General features: G+C 33.1%; 1 protein-coding gene across 6 annotated transcripts in view; it reads left to right on the top strand.

The window, feature by feature from the left end:
* The window catches only part of HLTF (helicase like transcription factor), a 49687-nt gene that overhangs the window by 5396 nt on the left and 29850 nt on the right, over positions 1–14441 (top strand). For all 6 annotated transcript variants that reach the window (XM_038571167.1, XM_038571165.1, XM_038571166.1 and 3 more), the window contains exons 3-9: positions 3403–3569; positions 5063–5196; positions 5699–5796; positions 7450–7524; positions 7884–8075; positions 10568–10663; positions 14011–14086. In XM_038571167.1, the coding sequence (XP_038427095.1) occupies positions 3403–3569; positions 5063–5196; positions 5699–5796; positions 7450–7524; positions 7884–8075; positions 10568–10663; positions 14011–14086 (838 nt within the window). The remainder of the gene's footprint in view (positions 1–3402; positions 3570–5062; positions 5197–5698; positions 5797–7449; positions 7525–7883; positions 8076–10567; positions 10664–14010; positions 14087–14441) is intronic.

The following is a 14441-nucleotide window of genomic DNA, read 5'->3' as shown; positions in this document are numbered from 1 at the left end:
AATTTATTACAGTAAAGGAAAATTATCTAATTTTCTTGCTTAAGATGAAATGTTCAACAAATACCAGGTTTTTTTTTTTTTTTTTTTTGCCTTTTGAGGGGTTGTATATTTCCTGGGATTTGCATAATCTGGTTTAAAAAATCGTACTTATAGGCATTGACAGATTTGGGCTGGGAGAGAACAGAGGGCTAGAGAAGAATATCTGTCTGAATTTCTAATTGTTCAGACTATTGTCTCTTGAGAATCAGTAGATGGATGCTGGTCGTGGTTTGAAGCAGCATTCCTTTGTCGTTATCAGGCAATTAAAAAAGTGATAATTCACTGCCATAAAATTCACCATTTTAAAAGTGTACATACAATTGAGTGGTTTTTATTCACAAGGTTGTACAACCATCCCCACTGTCTAGTTCTGGAAAGAACCCTGTATGCATTAGAAATCACTCCCCATTCCACTCTCTCCTCAGTCCCTGCTATCTACTCACTTATTTGCTGTTGCTGTGGATCATACTTACTCTACACATTGCATATGAATGGATCTATGCAATACATGGCCCTTGGGTCTAGCCTTCATTATTGCCATCTTTTATGTTAATATATTTAGTGCATCATTTTAATTTCCTCGTTTCTTATTCTATATATTTTGAGTTGCTCTGGGGATTTACAATTAATATCTTTTTTTTTACAATTAATATCTTAATTCATAAGAATCTAGTTTGGATTCATGCCAACTTAATTTCAATAGTATACAAAAATTTTGCTTGTAGATAGCTCCATTTCCCTCTTCCATCCCTTTGTTGTTAACATACAAATTAGATTTTTATGTACAATTTATGCTCATCAACACAGATATATAACTTTCATGCACTGTAAAATCAGGTAGGAGAAAAAAGTTAAACAACCAAAAAAAATTGTTTGTATTTACCTAATTACCTTTACCTGTAGTCTTTATTTCTTTGTGTAGATTCAAATTATTGTCTAGTCCTCTGATTTCAGCCTGTACGTCTTTCTTTAGTATTTCTTGTAGGACAGGTCTATTGGTGGTGATTTCTCAGTTTTTGTTTAACTAGAATGTCTTAATTTCTCCTATACTTTTGAAGAATAGTTTTATCAGATATAGAATTCTTGGCTTTAGTTTTTTTGAAGCACTTTGAAAAGTTATTCCACTATCTTCTGGCCTCTGCTTTCTAATGAGAAATCAGATGTTAATCTTCTTGAGGATCCTCCAATAAATAATGAATTGCTCCTCTTGCTGCTTTCAAGTTTTTTTTTCTACAGCTCGATTATAATGTGTCTGGGTTTAGATATCTTTAAGTTTAGTTTATTTAGAGTTTGTTGAGTTTCTAAGATAGGCAGATTAATGTTTTTCATCAAATTTGGGGAGTTTTCAGCAATTGAGACTGATGTATATGTTAGATATGGCTGCTGTTGTTCCATAGGCCTGTTCATGTTTCTTTATTTTTTTTCTTTCTATTCCTCAGACTCTAAAATTGTTCTCAGACTCATTTTCAACTTCATTGATTATTCTATCTCTACATATCTGCTCTTGAGCCTCTCTAGTGATTTTTTTTTTTTTTTACTTTATTGTACTTCTTGACAGCAGACTTTGTGTGTGGTAAGACATAATTTTTGTGCTTTCCTTTAGTTTTTTAGATGTGGTTTGCTTTAGGTTTTTGAACATACTTAAAATTTAAATTTTTTCCTAGTAGGTAAAGCATCTGGGGACAGTTGATAGCTTTCCTGTGAGTGAACCATATCATACCTTCTCATTTCTTCACGTGTCTCTTTTTTGTTGTTGTTGAAAAGTAGACTTTTTAAATAATGTGACAACTGTAAAAATTAGAGTCTTCTCTCTCTCCAGGGTTGGTTGTTGTTGCTGATTTTAGTATTTGTTGCTTATTTAGTGAGTTTTCTGAATTAACCCTGTAAAATCTACTGATGTCTATACTTGATTAGCTTCATGGTCAGCCTCTGGTATACCAGAACCGAAACTCTATCGGTCTTTACTCAGGGGATCTGTATGCCCAAATGGGGCACTTCTTCAGTTGACAACTCTTCCTTAACCTTCATGTCCTGCTTAATCAGAGCCCTCAAGTTTAGCCAGAGGTGAGAGCTTAGAGTCTTCTTAGGTCTTTTCCTGATTGTATGCACATCCCAGGCATACGTACAGCCATCTGCTTGCATATGGCCTTCTGCATCCCCAGAAGTGCATTGGAACTTTTCAGAGTTCAGATGGACATTCTTAGTAGTGCCCAGCCTTTCTTTTAATCCTTTCGGTTATTGTATTGTTTGTTCTAGCTATTACCCACTCCCTATAAAATTGTTTCTGACAAACACCCAAGGGAGAAGGTTTTTTATGAGCTCAGAGATCAAATAGAAATCCTTTTGCAAGTGGGAATCTTCTGGAGAACCATCATACAGGTCAAATAATGACAATTCTTTGTAGTACCTACCAATAGAGTTGTGAATCTTTGAAAGATTATTATTATTCCATTCTCTTCCCTCTGGTGACTACTAGACTGCACCAAGAATTTTAACAGGTTACTTTTAAAGGCTATCATGCAGTTTGGGAGCTGGAGATGGCACTAGGGTACTACTTTGAGCTGTTTTTCTTGAATTAACACCTTCCAGGTTTCTGCAGTCCTTTGGTTAGTTTCCAGATGTCTGGAAAGGTTGATTCTGACAATTTCTGCCATTTTTTTTTTTGTATTGCCATTATGGAAGATGGAATTTTCAGAAGTCCTTTTCTGTTTTCAGTGATGTTGCCCAAAGGCAAATTTTAATCAGAATCAAAATGGCATGAGTGGAAGGCTGGATATATTTTCTCATCCAGTCCATTCTAACTTACATCTTTTTCTTCTTTTAGAGTCTGGAGAAATCGGACTTAGGAACCAGACTGCCTAGATTTAAATTCTAGCTCTGCTACTTACTAGCTTTATGACCTTGGGCAAGTTTCTTAACTTTTCTGTGGTCTAGTGTCTTCATCAGTAAAATGGGGGTAATAATAGTACCTACCAATAGAGTTGTGCGGATTTAAAAAGTCAAATCTATGTAATGTAGTTAGAATAATAGCATATAATAAGCACTCAATAAATATTACCTGTTTTCTGAAGTCATGATATTGAAAATTTTAGTGTGAATCTTTTATTTAGTTTTGATTGTATCTTTCAGATACCAAGGGTTTATTAACTTCCCAGTGATTGTAAGTTAAAAATATTGTGAGAAATCATGATAAAATATATTTATTATATCACTACGCAAATATAAGTCTAAGAAAATATACATTTCCTGTATGGTGTTACTAAGTAAGCATTAAAAAATTAATGGAAAGCCCAGATAGAGTTTAATGAAGAAAGCTATTATTGTATGTTTATTATTTACATTATCTGTTTATTATTTTATTAGGTTAATAATAATGAAATGGTTGCATTACAACGAGAGCCTAATAACCCCTATGATAAGAACGCAATTAAAGTAAACAATGTGAATGGAAATCAGGTTGGCCATTTAAAGAAAGATCTTGCAGCTGCTTTGGCCTATATCATGGACAACAAATTGGCACAGATTGAAGGGTAATGTACTTTCACAGTTTAGTTTTAATAATTATAAGTTGTGATTTTTGAATTTGTTAAGAGGCTATATAGTTGCCCTGACAACTTTTATCACTATGCCTTTAATATGTGGTCAGTAAATGTGTTAATTCTTTTCCCATCTGCCTCTACTACCGCAGCCATGAAACAACTATTCTCTCACTTTCCTATTAAATTATTACCACGGAGAAAAAAGAGGCTTTTGTTCAAATATTAGGAAGTCCCCACCATCTGCCCAAGCCTTTTAGTGCATAGATTTGGGAGTTTGGACATGTTAATTTAAATCAGAGGTTGTATACTAGCAGCCTGTGATCATATGTAGGTGAGTTTCAATTTACCTATACAGTTTTTTATAATTTCTTGTTTATTTCCAATATTGAATTATGTGGATATTCTGCATTTTATACAGGTTAATTTTTTCCCTAATGTAAAACTTATTTATGAAGATTTCTCTTGACAAATAGAAGATCTGACCTTCATGTTCACAGAACATCAGTTGATTGGAACAGAATAGCAGCTGCTGTCTTAGGCAGGGTGTACACTCTCCCAGTTCTACCACCCCTTCCTTCTTTAAAACTCCCAGTCCTCCTTGGTTACCTTTTCTTGGTAACGTTTTAGGCATTTAGTCTGTGATCTCAATTTAGGTATGGAATGTTTGGGATACGAAAAGGTAAGTTGGATGATAAATGCTCGGTAATGTTTTCTTACTTGTTTTCTCCATTCTTAGTTCATTAAATTTTTTGAATATTGAGAAATTTTTAGTGAATCCTGGATCAAAAATACAATTAACCCTTGAACAACAGGGGTTTGACCTGCACAGGATCACTTAAATGCAGATTTTTAAAATAAATGTAGTACAGTACTGTGAATGTATTGTGTTCTTTATGATTTTGTTAATGTTTTCTTTAGCTTACTTTAAGAACACAGTCTTATCATGCATAGAACCTACAAAATATGTTAATTGACTATGTTAATGGTAAGGCTTCTGGTTAACAATAGGCTATTAGTAGTTAACTTTTTAGGGTGTCAGGAGTTATATGTGGATTTTTGATAGCACAGGAGGTCAGTGTCCCTATACCCCATGTTCAAGGGTCAGATGTAGTTCTTGCAAGTCATTCTCTATCCTCCCAGAATGGGTTGCTACCCTCAGTCGTTCTGTTCGTGAAAGCTTTACCCTTTCAGTTAAACTTACTATAGTACCTATCTTATAATCTCAGTTATAAGCTATCCTGTTTTATTTCATTTTTTCAGTTTCTTCTGGCTTTCTATTTCAGAAACAGAGGAACAGAAACTTGGTAATCCTATTTCTTAAACTTTTTCTTTCTAGTTTGCCCTAATAGTTGCTTTTTATTTCACTTCCTTGCAGAATTTGAGTGAGATGCTTAAAATATTTAGTAGTCACATTCTTAATGGAAGTAAAAAATAAGTTCTAATTCTGTCTGTCTCTTCTTTTTTTCTCTTCTTAAATATAATAGAGTTGTTCCTTTTGGTGCAAACAATGCTTTTACCATGCCCCTCCATATGACTTTTTGGGGAAAAGAAGAAAATAGAAAAGCGGTTTTAGATCAGTTGAAGAAACATGGATTTAAATTGGGTCCTGCACCAAAAAGTAAGTTTAGGGTTTAAGCTCCTATTATTTTGATATTGTAAAACATTCCTTCTCTTGAGAAATAATTAGAGTTTGTTTGGCTAAACTAATTTGTGTTGAAGGCTATGAGTTGTGACTTTTCTTAGGAATCTTTTTAAGGAGATCCCTGAATTTTTTTTCTCTATTTTGAAGTAATTATGGATTCATAGGAGGGAGGGGGTGTATGTGAGAGCATGCACATGCACACATATATACTAAGAGGTCCTATATTTTCCCCAATGATAATATTTAGAAATCCCAGATTTTAAACATCATCTTTGATAGATCATAGACAAAAAGAAACTCCCAATAGGAAATGAAGTATTTATTTGGCAAGAGTTTGTTCAAATAGTGTGGAATTATTTTAATGATTTTTAGTTTAAAAAAAAATCTTTTAAATATACTTAGAACACAAGTTTTAAAAGTTACTTACTAAAAGATAATTCACTTGGTGATTTTATTCTTTTCATTTTGTAAATTACAGCTTTAGGATTCAGTTTAGAAAGTAGTTGGGGCTCTGGAAGAGCTGGACCAAGCTATAGTATGCCAGTTCATGCTGCAGTACAGATGACAACTGAACAGGTTGCTTCTTTTTTACTTTGTAATTTAAAAGTGAATTTTAAATGTTGAAGGTTGATGTTTAAAAAGAATACAGTAAATATGTATGTGCTAGTATTTGTGATCTTTAGGTGTATTAAGTTATAAAACATGATATTGAATAAATAGAATACATATTAAAAACTTTTTTTTTTTTGAGATTTTATTTGAAAGAGAGCAAGCGAGAAGAGCACGAGCAGGGAGCCGGGTCAGAGGGTGAGAGAGAAGCAGACTTTTCACTGAGCAGGAAACCTGACATAGGGCTCAATCCCAAAACCCTTGAGATCACGATCTGAGCGGAAGGCAGATGCTTAACTGACTGAGGCACCCAGGTGCCCTTATTTTAAAAACTTTTATGTGATAAGGAATACGTACATATTCATACATATATTAAAACACATGCATTGTTGTATGTGCATGGGAAGTTTTAGTATGTTATTATTTAAATTTTTTTAATGTCCAAATATTTTTAAAAAATTGAAACTTGAAACTCTTTGTTTCAGTAAAGTTGCAACTGGAATGCAAAAAAAAAAAAAATTCCAAATTGTAGGTATTAGTGTAATTCTTACTTTGTCTTATTTATAATCTAAGATACTGTTAGGCTGAATTAATTTGGGAAAAAAAAGGATATAAAATAAATTAATGGAGATCAGTATATAAATTACATCAAAAATTTTTTTGTCTTTACCCATCTGTGTTAGCTTTTTTGTCTTCTAATGATAGTTAACCATATTTTACCTGCTTATTAGTACGGCTTGGGCCTAGTCTGGTGGGTAAACCCCAGGTTACCTCTATAACTTTTGATTTGGCCTGATTTCTTCTGGCTACTGCTTTGTATTTTTGTGCTGATTTATAAAAGTAATCATAATGCATAATACGTATTGTTATAAAATCACACTAAATCAGGTTTAAAGAACCAACTAAATTAATGTAAGATTAAAAGCATTTCTTGATATTTTGTATCACATAGCAGATTGCTTGCCATAAAAGAAGTGAAATGTCGTTGACATAATAAAAGTCCAGTGTACCTTGAGGGATCTGCCAGATTTTTTCTTTTTTAAAGATTTTATTTATTTGAGAAAGATTGAGCCAGAGAGAGAACACAAGCAGGGAGAACACAAGAGGGAGAGGGAGAGGCAGACTCCCTGCTGAGCAGGGAGCCCAACATGGGACTCAGTCTGGGGACTCCAGGATCATGACCTGAGCTGAAGGCAGACACTTAACCGAGACACCCAGGCACCCCGTGCAAAAATGTTTTGAATACAGCTAATAGAATCATAGAATTTCAGTGGCAGAAGGAACCTTAGAGCCACTCTAAATCTAAATTATTCCTTTTATTTTATAAAAATTAAGATATAGGTCTCTTGCCCAGTGTTTTATATAGGTTTATTTGTGACAGAGCTGTGACAAACCCCAGATTTATTTCTTCTGTATTCTTTTGATTGTAATACAGTTGCCTCTTAGAACTAAAGCGCTTATTCATTCTGCCTTCAATGAGCAGTGTAGCAACTCTCTAAGAATATGTTACGTACCTTTTGGTATTCAAATCTTTGAATTAAATGATTTGAAAACTCTGAATTAAGTGAAATTATTTTAATTGGTTTGTTTCATGATGTTTCTTATTGCAATTTGTTGTAGCTTAAAACAGAATTTGACAAATTGTTTGAAGATTTAAAAGAAGATGATAAAACTCATGAAATGGAACCAGCCGAGGTACTGAGCCAATATTTTCTATTTATTTAACTTTTAAAAAAAGAGCATGCACGTGTGTGAGTGGGGGGAAAGGACAGAGGGAGAGAGAGAATCTCAAGAAGACTGAGTGCTGAGCCTAATGCTGGGCTTGATCCCACAACTCTGAGATCATGACCTGAGCTGAAATCAAGAGTTAGACACTTAATTGGCTGAGCCAGCCAGGTGCCCCCAATATTTTCTATTTAAAACTATTTGGAATTTTAAAATATGCTGTTAATATGTATAGTTTTTAGCATAAGATCCAAGTGTTTTCCAGAATCTGCATGGAGAAAAAAGACTGGTTTTATTAAACTATTTAAGACATTTATTTTATTTTATAGGCTATTGAAACACCATTGCTTCCACATCAAAAACAAGCTCTAGCTTGGATGGTTTCACGGGAAAACAGTAAAGACCTTCCACCATTTTGGGAACAGCGAAATGATTTATACTATAACACGATAACAAATTTTTCTGAGAAGGACCGACCAGAAAATGTCCATGGAGGAATTTTAGCTGATGATATGGGTTTGGTAATTGTTTTTTTTTTTTCTTTTTTCTTGAGTTAATGAAATTTTATTTTGTAATTATGATTTTATAGAAAGTAATTTTGAAGTAGAGATAGAAATATATTGGTGCCAGTGTGGGACTAGATTTTACTTTAAGTATAGAACAGTTTTGTCTATGTCTTTCACTTAAAATGAGGCTTTGTTTTTTGTTCTGATTTGGTTAAGGTACCCTTAAATTAACTAGCAATAATGTATAAACAGGTGTTTCTCGATTTTCTTTTGAAATTCAAGGTGGTTTATCTTTCATGGATTTTCTTTTAAAAAAGAGGAAGATAACAGTGTTACATGAAATTGTTTATGTTCTATCACGGTATTGTGATATATAGTGTTAAAGACACATTTATGATTTTTACACCAGCAGTTTTTATTCTGTTCTCAGTAACCCTTATACTCTTAGAAATTTTTGATGATCCCAAAACATTTTTTGTGTTTGTGGGTTATATCAATATTTATGGTATTAGATGTTAAAAAATTTTAAGTCATTAATTTAAAAATAATAGTTAATAAACTCATTACTTGTTATACATGTTTTTAAATGAAAAGGGACTATTGAAAATAATTTTGATAAGAATGGCATTATTTTACATTCTTGCAAAGAATTTATTTTTTATTCATGAGAGAGAGATGAATAAATATTCATTTTATTTATTTATTTATTCATGAGAGAGAGAGGCAGAGACACAGGCAGAGGGAGAAGCAGGCTCCATGCAGGGAGCCCGATGTGGGACTCGATCCCGGGTCTCCAGGATCACGCCCTGGGCCGAAGGCAGGTTCTAAACTGCTGAGCCACCCAGGGATACCCTGCAAATCTCTTTAATGTTTGGCCTCAGAGATGAATTCTGAGTTCTCATAACTGCTTTTTTTTTGAGTCTTGTGATATATGTACATAAAGATTAGACCTCACACAGGTATGTAGTTGGGAAATAGGAAGAATATTTTAATGGTCTTTTTAGATAACTATATTATAATTCTTTGATACAGCAACAGAATTAAGCATATATTAGTTTATTGAAGGCTAACAGTTATAATGTGGAGCTTAAAATGGTATCAGTGATCTTTCTGTACTCTTTTGGATTAAAACCCATTGGTATAACTTGCACATTGAGTGGATATTGTGCTAATGCACGATTTTATACAGACATTACTTATTTGGAAAATATTGATTCATTGAGTTAATTACATAGATCTGCCAGATGTTGACACGTTTCACTATATAGTATCAAAAGTTCTTTTTTTTTTTTTTTGGTATTACTGTTGATCTTATTAGAAAGGCATTGACATTTTGGGAAACTGCTGTGCTCATGGTGTTAGATACAAGTTTTCCAGCATTTTAATTTTTGCTTGAAAGTTCAGATTTTATAATTTACAACCAATCTGTCAGTTATTTCTCCTTGAAGATAGCCATACTTTGTTCTGCCACTCAGTCATAAATAACTGATTGTTGGTCATTCTTTCAAGTAAAAATAGTGATGCATGAAACAATGATGATGCATGGTAATGTATGGTAGCTAGTTGAACTTGTAACCTCAGCCTCACAAGTACTTTTTCTCTAGATAATCCTCATATTTTGGTGTGCAATGAAAGTATGTGTGCTGCCCATCTTGTAGTACTGCTTCATCAAGAGTATTCTTTTAGAACATTCTTAAAACTAGCTTTTTTTTTTTTAAGCATGTGAGTATGTGGCAGCCAAAAAAATAATGAACACTAGTACCATGTAGTGCCAGATGCTTTGTTTCATGTTAAGGTACTGGCAGTTTTACCCACAATTCCCTTTTGTGGCATTACTACAGATAACAACACAAATAAGGTCTTAGCAGTATTGTGAAAATAAATTTGCATATACTCCTGAGAGGGTCCTGGGAAACTCTAGCACCTGTGGGCTACACTTAGAAACTGCTGCCTTGACTGTTTTAAAATTGCCAGAGAGTTATTCTGTGTTGCTGATTGTAAATTCAGCTATGGAAAGTAATGAAAAATTACGTTTCTATTTAAGAAAACTGCACAAGAAATATATCCTGTATGCTTTATTGATTAAGTTATATCTAAGTCTTACAGTGATCTTTAAATGAAATTTAATAATAAGATGATTATCTCATGTGGATGCTGAATTACTAATCATTTTAAATTAGCTCTGATCTACATGGCAAGCAAATAGTTGTAGTTTCATAATGAAGTTATTAGTTCAGAGTTAAATCTTAATAACTGCGGTCTTTCAGGAGAATGACAATTCTCAGGGATGCTTATAGTATTTTATGGAGTAAATCATTTAATAATTTTTAGTAATAGTGTGGAAAACATTAATATTTTTATTAATACATAGATTATTTAATAGTATGCTTCTGTGGCCTTGAATGCTCTATGATATTTGCTCACTTGATTTTAAAATTGGTTTTGAAATGTTCTCTGGTCAATTGGGTTTCAGAATCTGACCATTTGTCTTTTAAAATACTTTAAAGGGCAAAACTCTGACAGCCATTGCAGTAATTCTTACCAACTTCCATGATGGCAAACCTCTTCCTGTTGAAAGAATTAAAAAAAATCAAATGAAGAAGGTAAAGTATTAGTGTGTTTTCTCTGAAGTCTCTGGTTCATTATAAAACCTTTTAATTTTGTCATTAAAAAATAATTTGCCAAAATATTGATAGTATGCAATGTTTTCAGAGAATTGATGAATGGCCTCTCTTATGTGTTGCTAAGAGCAAAAGTGGGGTACTACATTATTGAGGGTAATAATTGGGTAATATATATCAAGAATCTTAAAAGCGTTTATAATCTGTGACTCAGTATTGCCATTTCAGAGAGACTGTCTAAAGAAGTTATGAGGGGGCACCTGGGTGGCTCAGTGGTTTAGCGTCTGACTCTTGATTTTAGCTTAGGTCTTGATCTCAGAGTTGTGAGTACAGGCCACCGCTGGGCTCCACACTGGGTAGGGAGCCTACTTGAAAAAAGATATTTGTTTAAAAAAACAAAAAGAAAAAAAAAGATACAGAGAGAAAACGAGACAGAAAGAAAGAGAGAAGTTATCAGAAATACGTTTTTTCCAGAGATAAAATTACAAACTTTTTCTCCACATTATTTAAAGGCAGAAAAGAAACTCCTCTCAATAAGGTAACAGTAATGAAGAAAAAAGGTAACAGTAATGTTATTATATAGCCTTAAAATTTAATATTTTGCAACTACAAAATCCTATTTTTGAAGAATATTTATTTTTATATTTTTTAGTTAAAAAAAAAAAAGGCCAGGGATACATTTGTGAATGGAGTTGAGTCCTCATTTTGGAAAGGCATATTTATGTATGTCTGAGTCCGAATGTAGTCATACATGCATACATGGTGATAATTATGCCCTAGTAATGATGACATTATACCTAATTTGTATGTATTTTTACATATGGCATATAAACATAATATACTTGATTTCTAGGAATTAAAAGTGAATTCATTTTATGGGAAAAATAAATGGTATTAGAATGAAACAATTTTCATTTTCAGCTGAAAATTCAAAGAACTTAAAGTAGGAAATAACTGAACAAAAGGTATATGCAAAATACGTCTTTTTTTTGGACTTTTCTGTACTGCTGCTGTTCTCATTTTTTAGTTTTCAAAGACATTGCATATCAATTTACTGCCACTGCTTATTGAGAGTCTGTTTTATTAATTTTTGCATCTTAGTTGCATTTCCTTCTTTGTACTTTTTTTTAAGATTATTTATTTATTCATGAGACACACAGAAAGAGAGGCAAAGACCTAGGCAGAGGGAGAAGCAGGCTCCATGGGAGCCCGATGTGAGACCCGATCCCTGGACTCTGGAATCATGCCCTGAGCTGAAGGCAAATGCTCAACCACTGAGCCACCCAGGCATTCCTCCTTTGTACTTTTTATTGTGAGCTTAACTTATTAAATGTCTGAGATTCAGTTCCTAACCATGAGTAGTTTGATTCTTTTCATCCTGTTCTTCCTACATTTTTTTAAAAAGATTTTATTTATTTATTCATGGCAGAGAGAGAGGCAGAGACACAGGTAGAGGGAGAAGCAGGTTCCACGCAAAGAGCCCGATGTGGGACTCAGTCCTGGAACTCTGGGATCACACCCTGAGCCGAAGGCAGACCGCTCAACCACTGAGCCACTCCAGGCATCCCCTATATTTTGTTATTAAAATGGAAGAATATCACCTAAGACTACTTCTAGCTTCAGTAGCAACTATCAGTTTAAAGAATTATCTATTATCTGTAAGGCTTTCCCTCCCTCCCACCCCCCGCCCCAAAATCAGCAATGCTTTTAAGGTGTTACATAGTAGGAAGGTGCTAGTATATATCTAGTTTGTCACATTTTTGAAATTGAGGCTGAAAATGTGATTTCCAGCTAAGAACTTATTGCAACAAAAATATTACACTGTTTAGATTAGCTACTCTAAGCTTACAGAGTGAAATGTCATTGATTTAAGTTCCAGTAGCGTGTAATATGACTTGCTAGATTGGACTCTGTAGGTTTATTTTTGAACTCTGAAGAAAAAACTTGCTAAGCAAAGTTACTTAATACAAAAGAGTAATGTAATGGACATCCTTTATATGTGGATAAATAGATTTTATTTGCATGTTATTTAATATAAATGGTCGTACTAGGTATTGAAGAAGACTGGGTAGGACATTTGATGGAAAACATTTTGAATATCAGTTTCTTGTACTGAATATTGTGTATAAGTGATGAATCACTTAAATTCTATACCTGAAACTAATACTTATACTCTATGTTAATTAACTGAAAACTTGGGAAAAAAAATCATTTGCCTAACTTGTAAAAAAAAAAAAAAAAAAGGGAAAGAAAGGTGTAATACTATGAAAAGATGGTAGCTTTGAACCATAATGTATCAAATATTTAATAATAGCTATGCAATCTTAATGTAAATACTTGTCAGTGACTAAAATAAAATATCCTGAGCGCTGAAAAAAAAATGCAAATAAAACTTAATTTTCTACAGTAACCCTTCTAGTTACATTTTCTAGATATGTTACATTTAAAATTTTCAACTTATTTAGACTCCTACCATTAGAAGGGGATGGATTGTTTCACCTATGTTTTTAGTAAAACTTAACTGGTAGGGTTTTGTAAGATGTTTCAAATTGTATTTTTTTAGTACTAAAATCAAATTGGCCTGTCCCAATCTCAGCAAAAATTGCTTTGTCCTCTTGTAGTATGACTAAATCACTTACCTTTCTTTTTTATTGGGAAGAATTAAATTCAACCCAATTGGCATTTGTTATTCCTATCTACAGAATCAAGTTAATTAAAGATTAGAGGAATCCTTCCCTATTAGACTCATTTAAAAATATTTTTACAAAAACGTAAAATTTTACTTTTATACAAATTTAGGTATTCATGTATACATTGATGCATTTTGAAACAAAGGGATATACATAAAGGGAAAAAAGAAAAAGTCAGGATTGGCAAGAAAATCCCCAATAGAGTATGATAAGTACCCTGGAACCTGTACTATTACCCTGAGAATTTTGGAGAACAAGGATGACAATGGCAGCCTCATTAAAGATAAGTTATTTACTGAAGTAGGGACTCTTGGTTTAAAAGTTTATGGTGAAGTAAATTCCATTTCATGTTCAGTGTTTCTTTCAGTAATGAATGTGCCATTTATAATTGAGTTTTGCTATTTGTATTCCTTTTGAACAGATAAAAGATCGACTAGTTTTCTCTTTTGAACTCCCTGTGAAAAAATTTTTTAATCTATTTTTTCCTCTTCACTTAATGCACCTTCCCCCATTGCTCCAGAATGGGGGTAGCAATCTAAGTAATCTTTTTTATGTAAAGTAAAGCAATATAAAGGATGCATTTTAAGTTTATTTAAAACTGACAACAGTGCTGTGTAAGAAATATGCCTTTTCATCCAGGAGTGTAATGTTAACGATCAATCTATGAAACTTGGAGGAAACAATGCCAGTGAAAAGGCAGATGGACTAATCAAAGGTAAAGTTTACTTTTCAACATGACCCCATATTTGATTTAAATTTTTCCAGTTTGATGATGTAATTCAAATTCTGGCTTTGTAATATATTTTAAGATCTCTCTTTTCTAAGGATCTCATAAGAACTGGTAGGAAAAATTTCATCAAGGAGGTCATGATGGAATTGGGTGGTTCTACACCAGTCAGAAAAGCTGAGGAAGAACATTTTTGGTTGAGAAAAAAAGTTTACAAAAGGAAAGTAAAAAAACAATAGCAACATAAAGGATATTTTGTTCTGGGACCTCAGAGTAGTTTATGGTAATTGTAATGTGCGTGGACAAAAGCAGATAAGGGTGGAAGGTAGGTTAGAGCCAAATT

The sequence above is a fragment of the Canis lupus genome, chromosome 23 (genome assembly GCF_011100685.1).
Source record: "Canis lupus familiaris isolate Mischka breed German Shepherd chromosome 23, alternate assembly UU_Cfam_GSD_1.0, whole genome shotgun sequence".
Taxonomy (NCBI): domain Eukaryota; kingdom Metazoa; phylum Chordata; class Mammalia; order Carnivora; family Canidae; genus Canis; species Canis lupus.
Note: the sequence above shows the minus strand (reverse complement) of the source record. Positions and strands in the feature narration are given on the sequence as shown.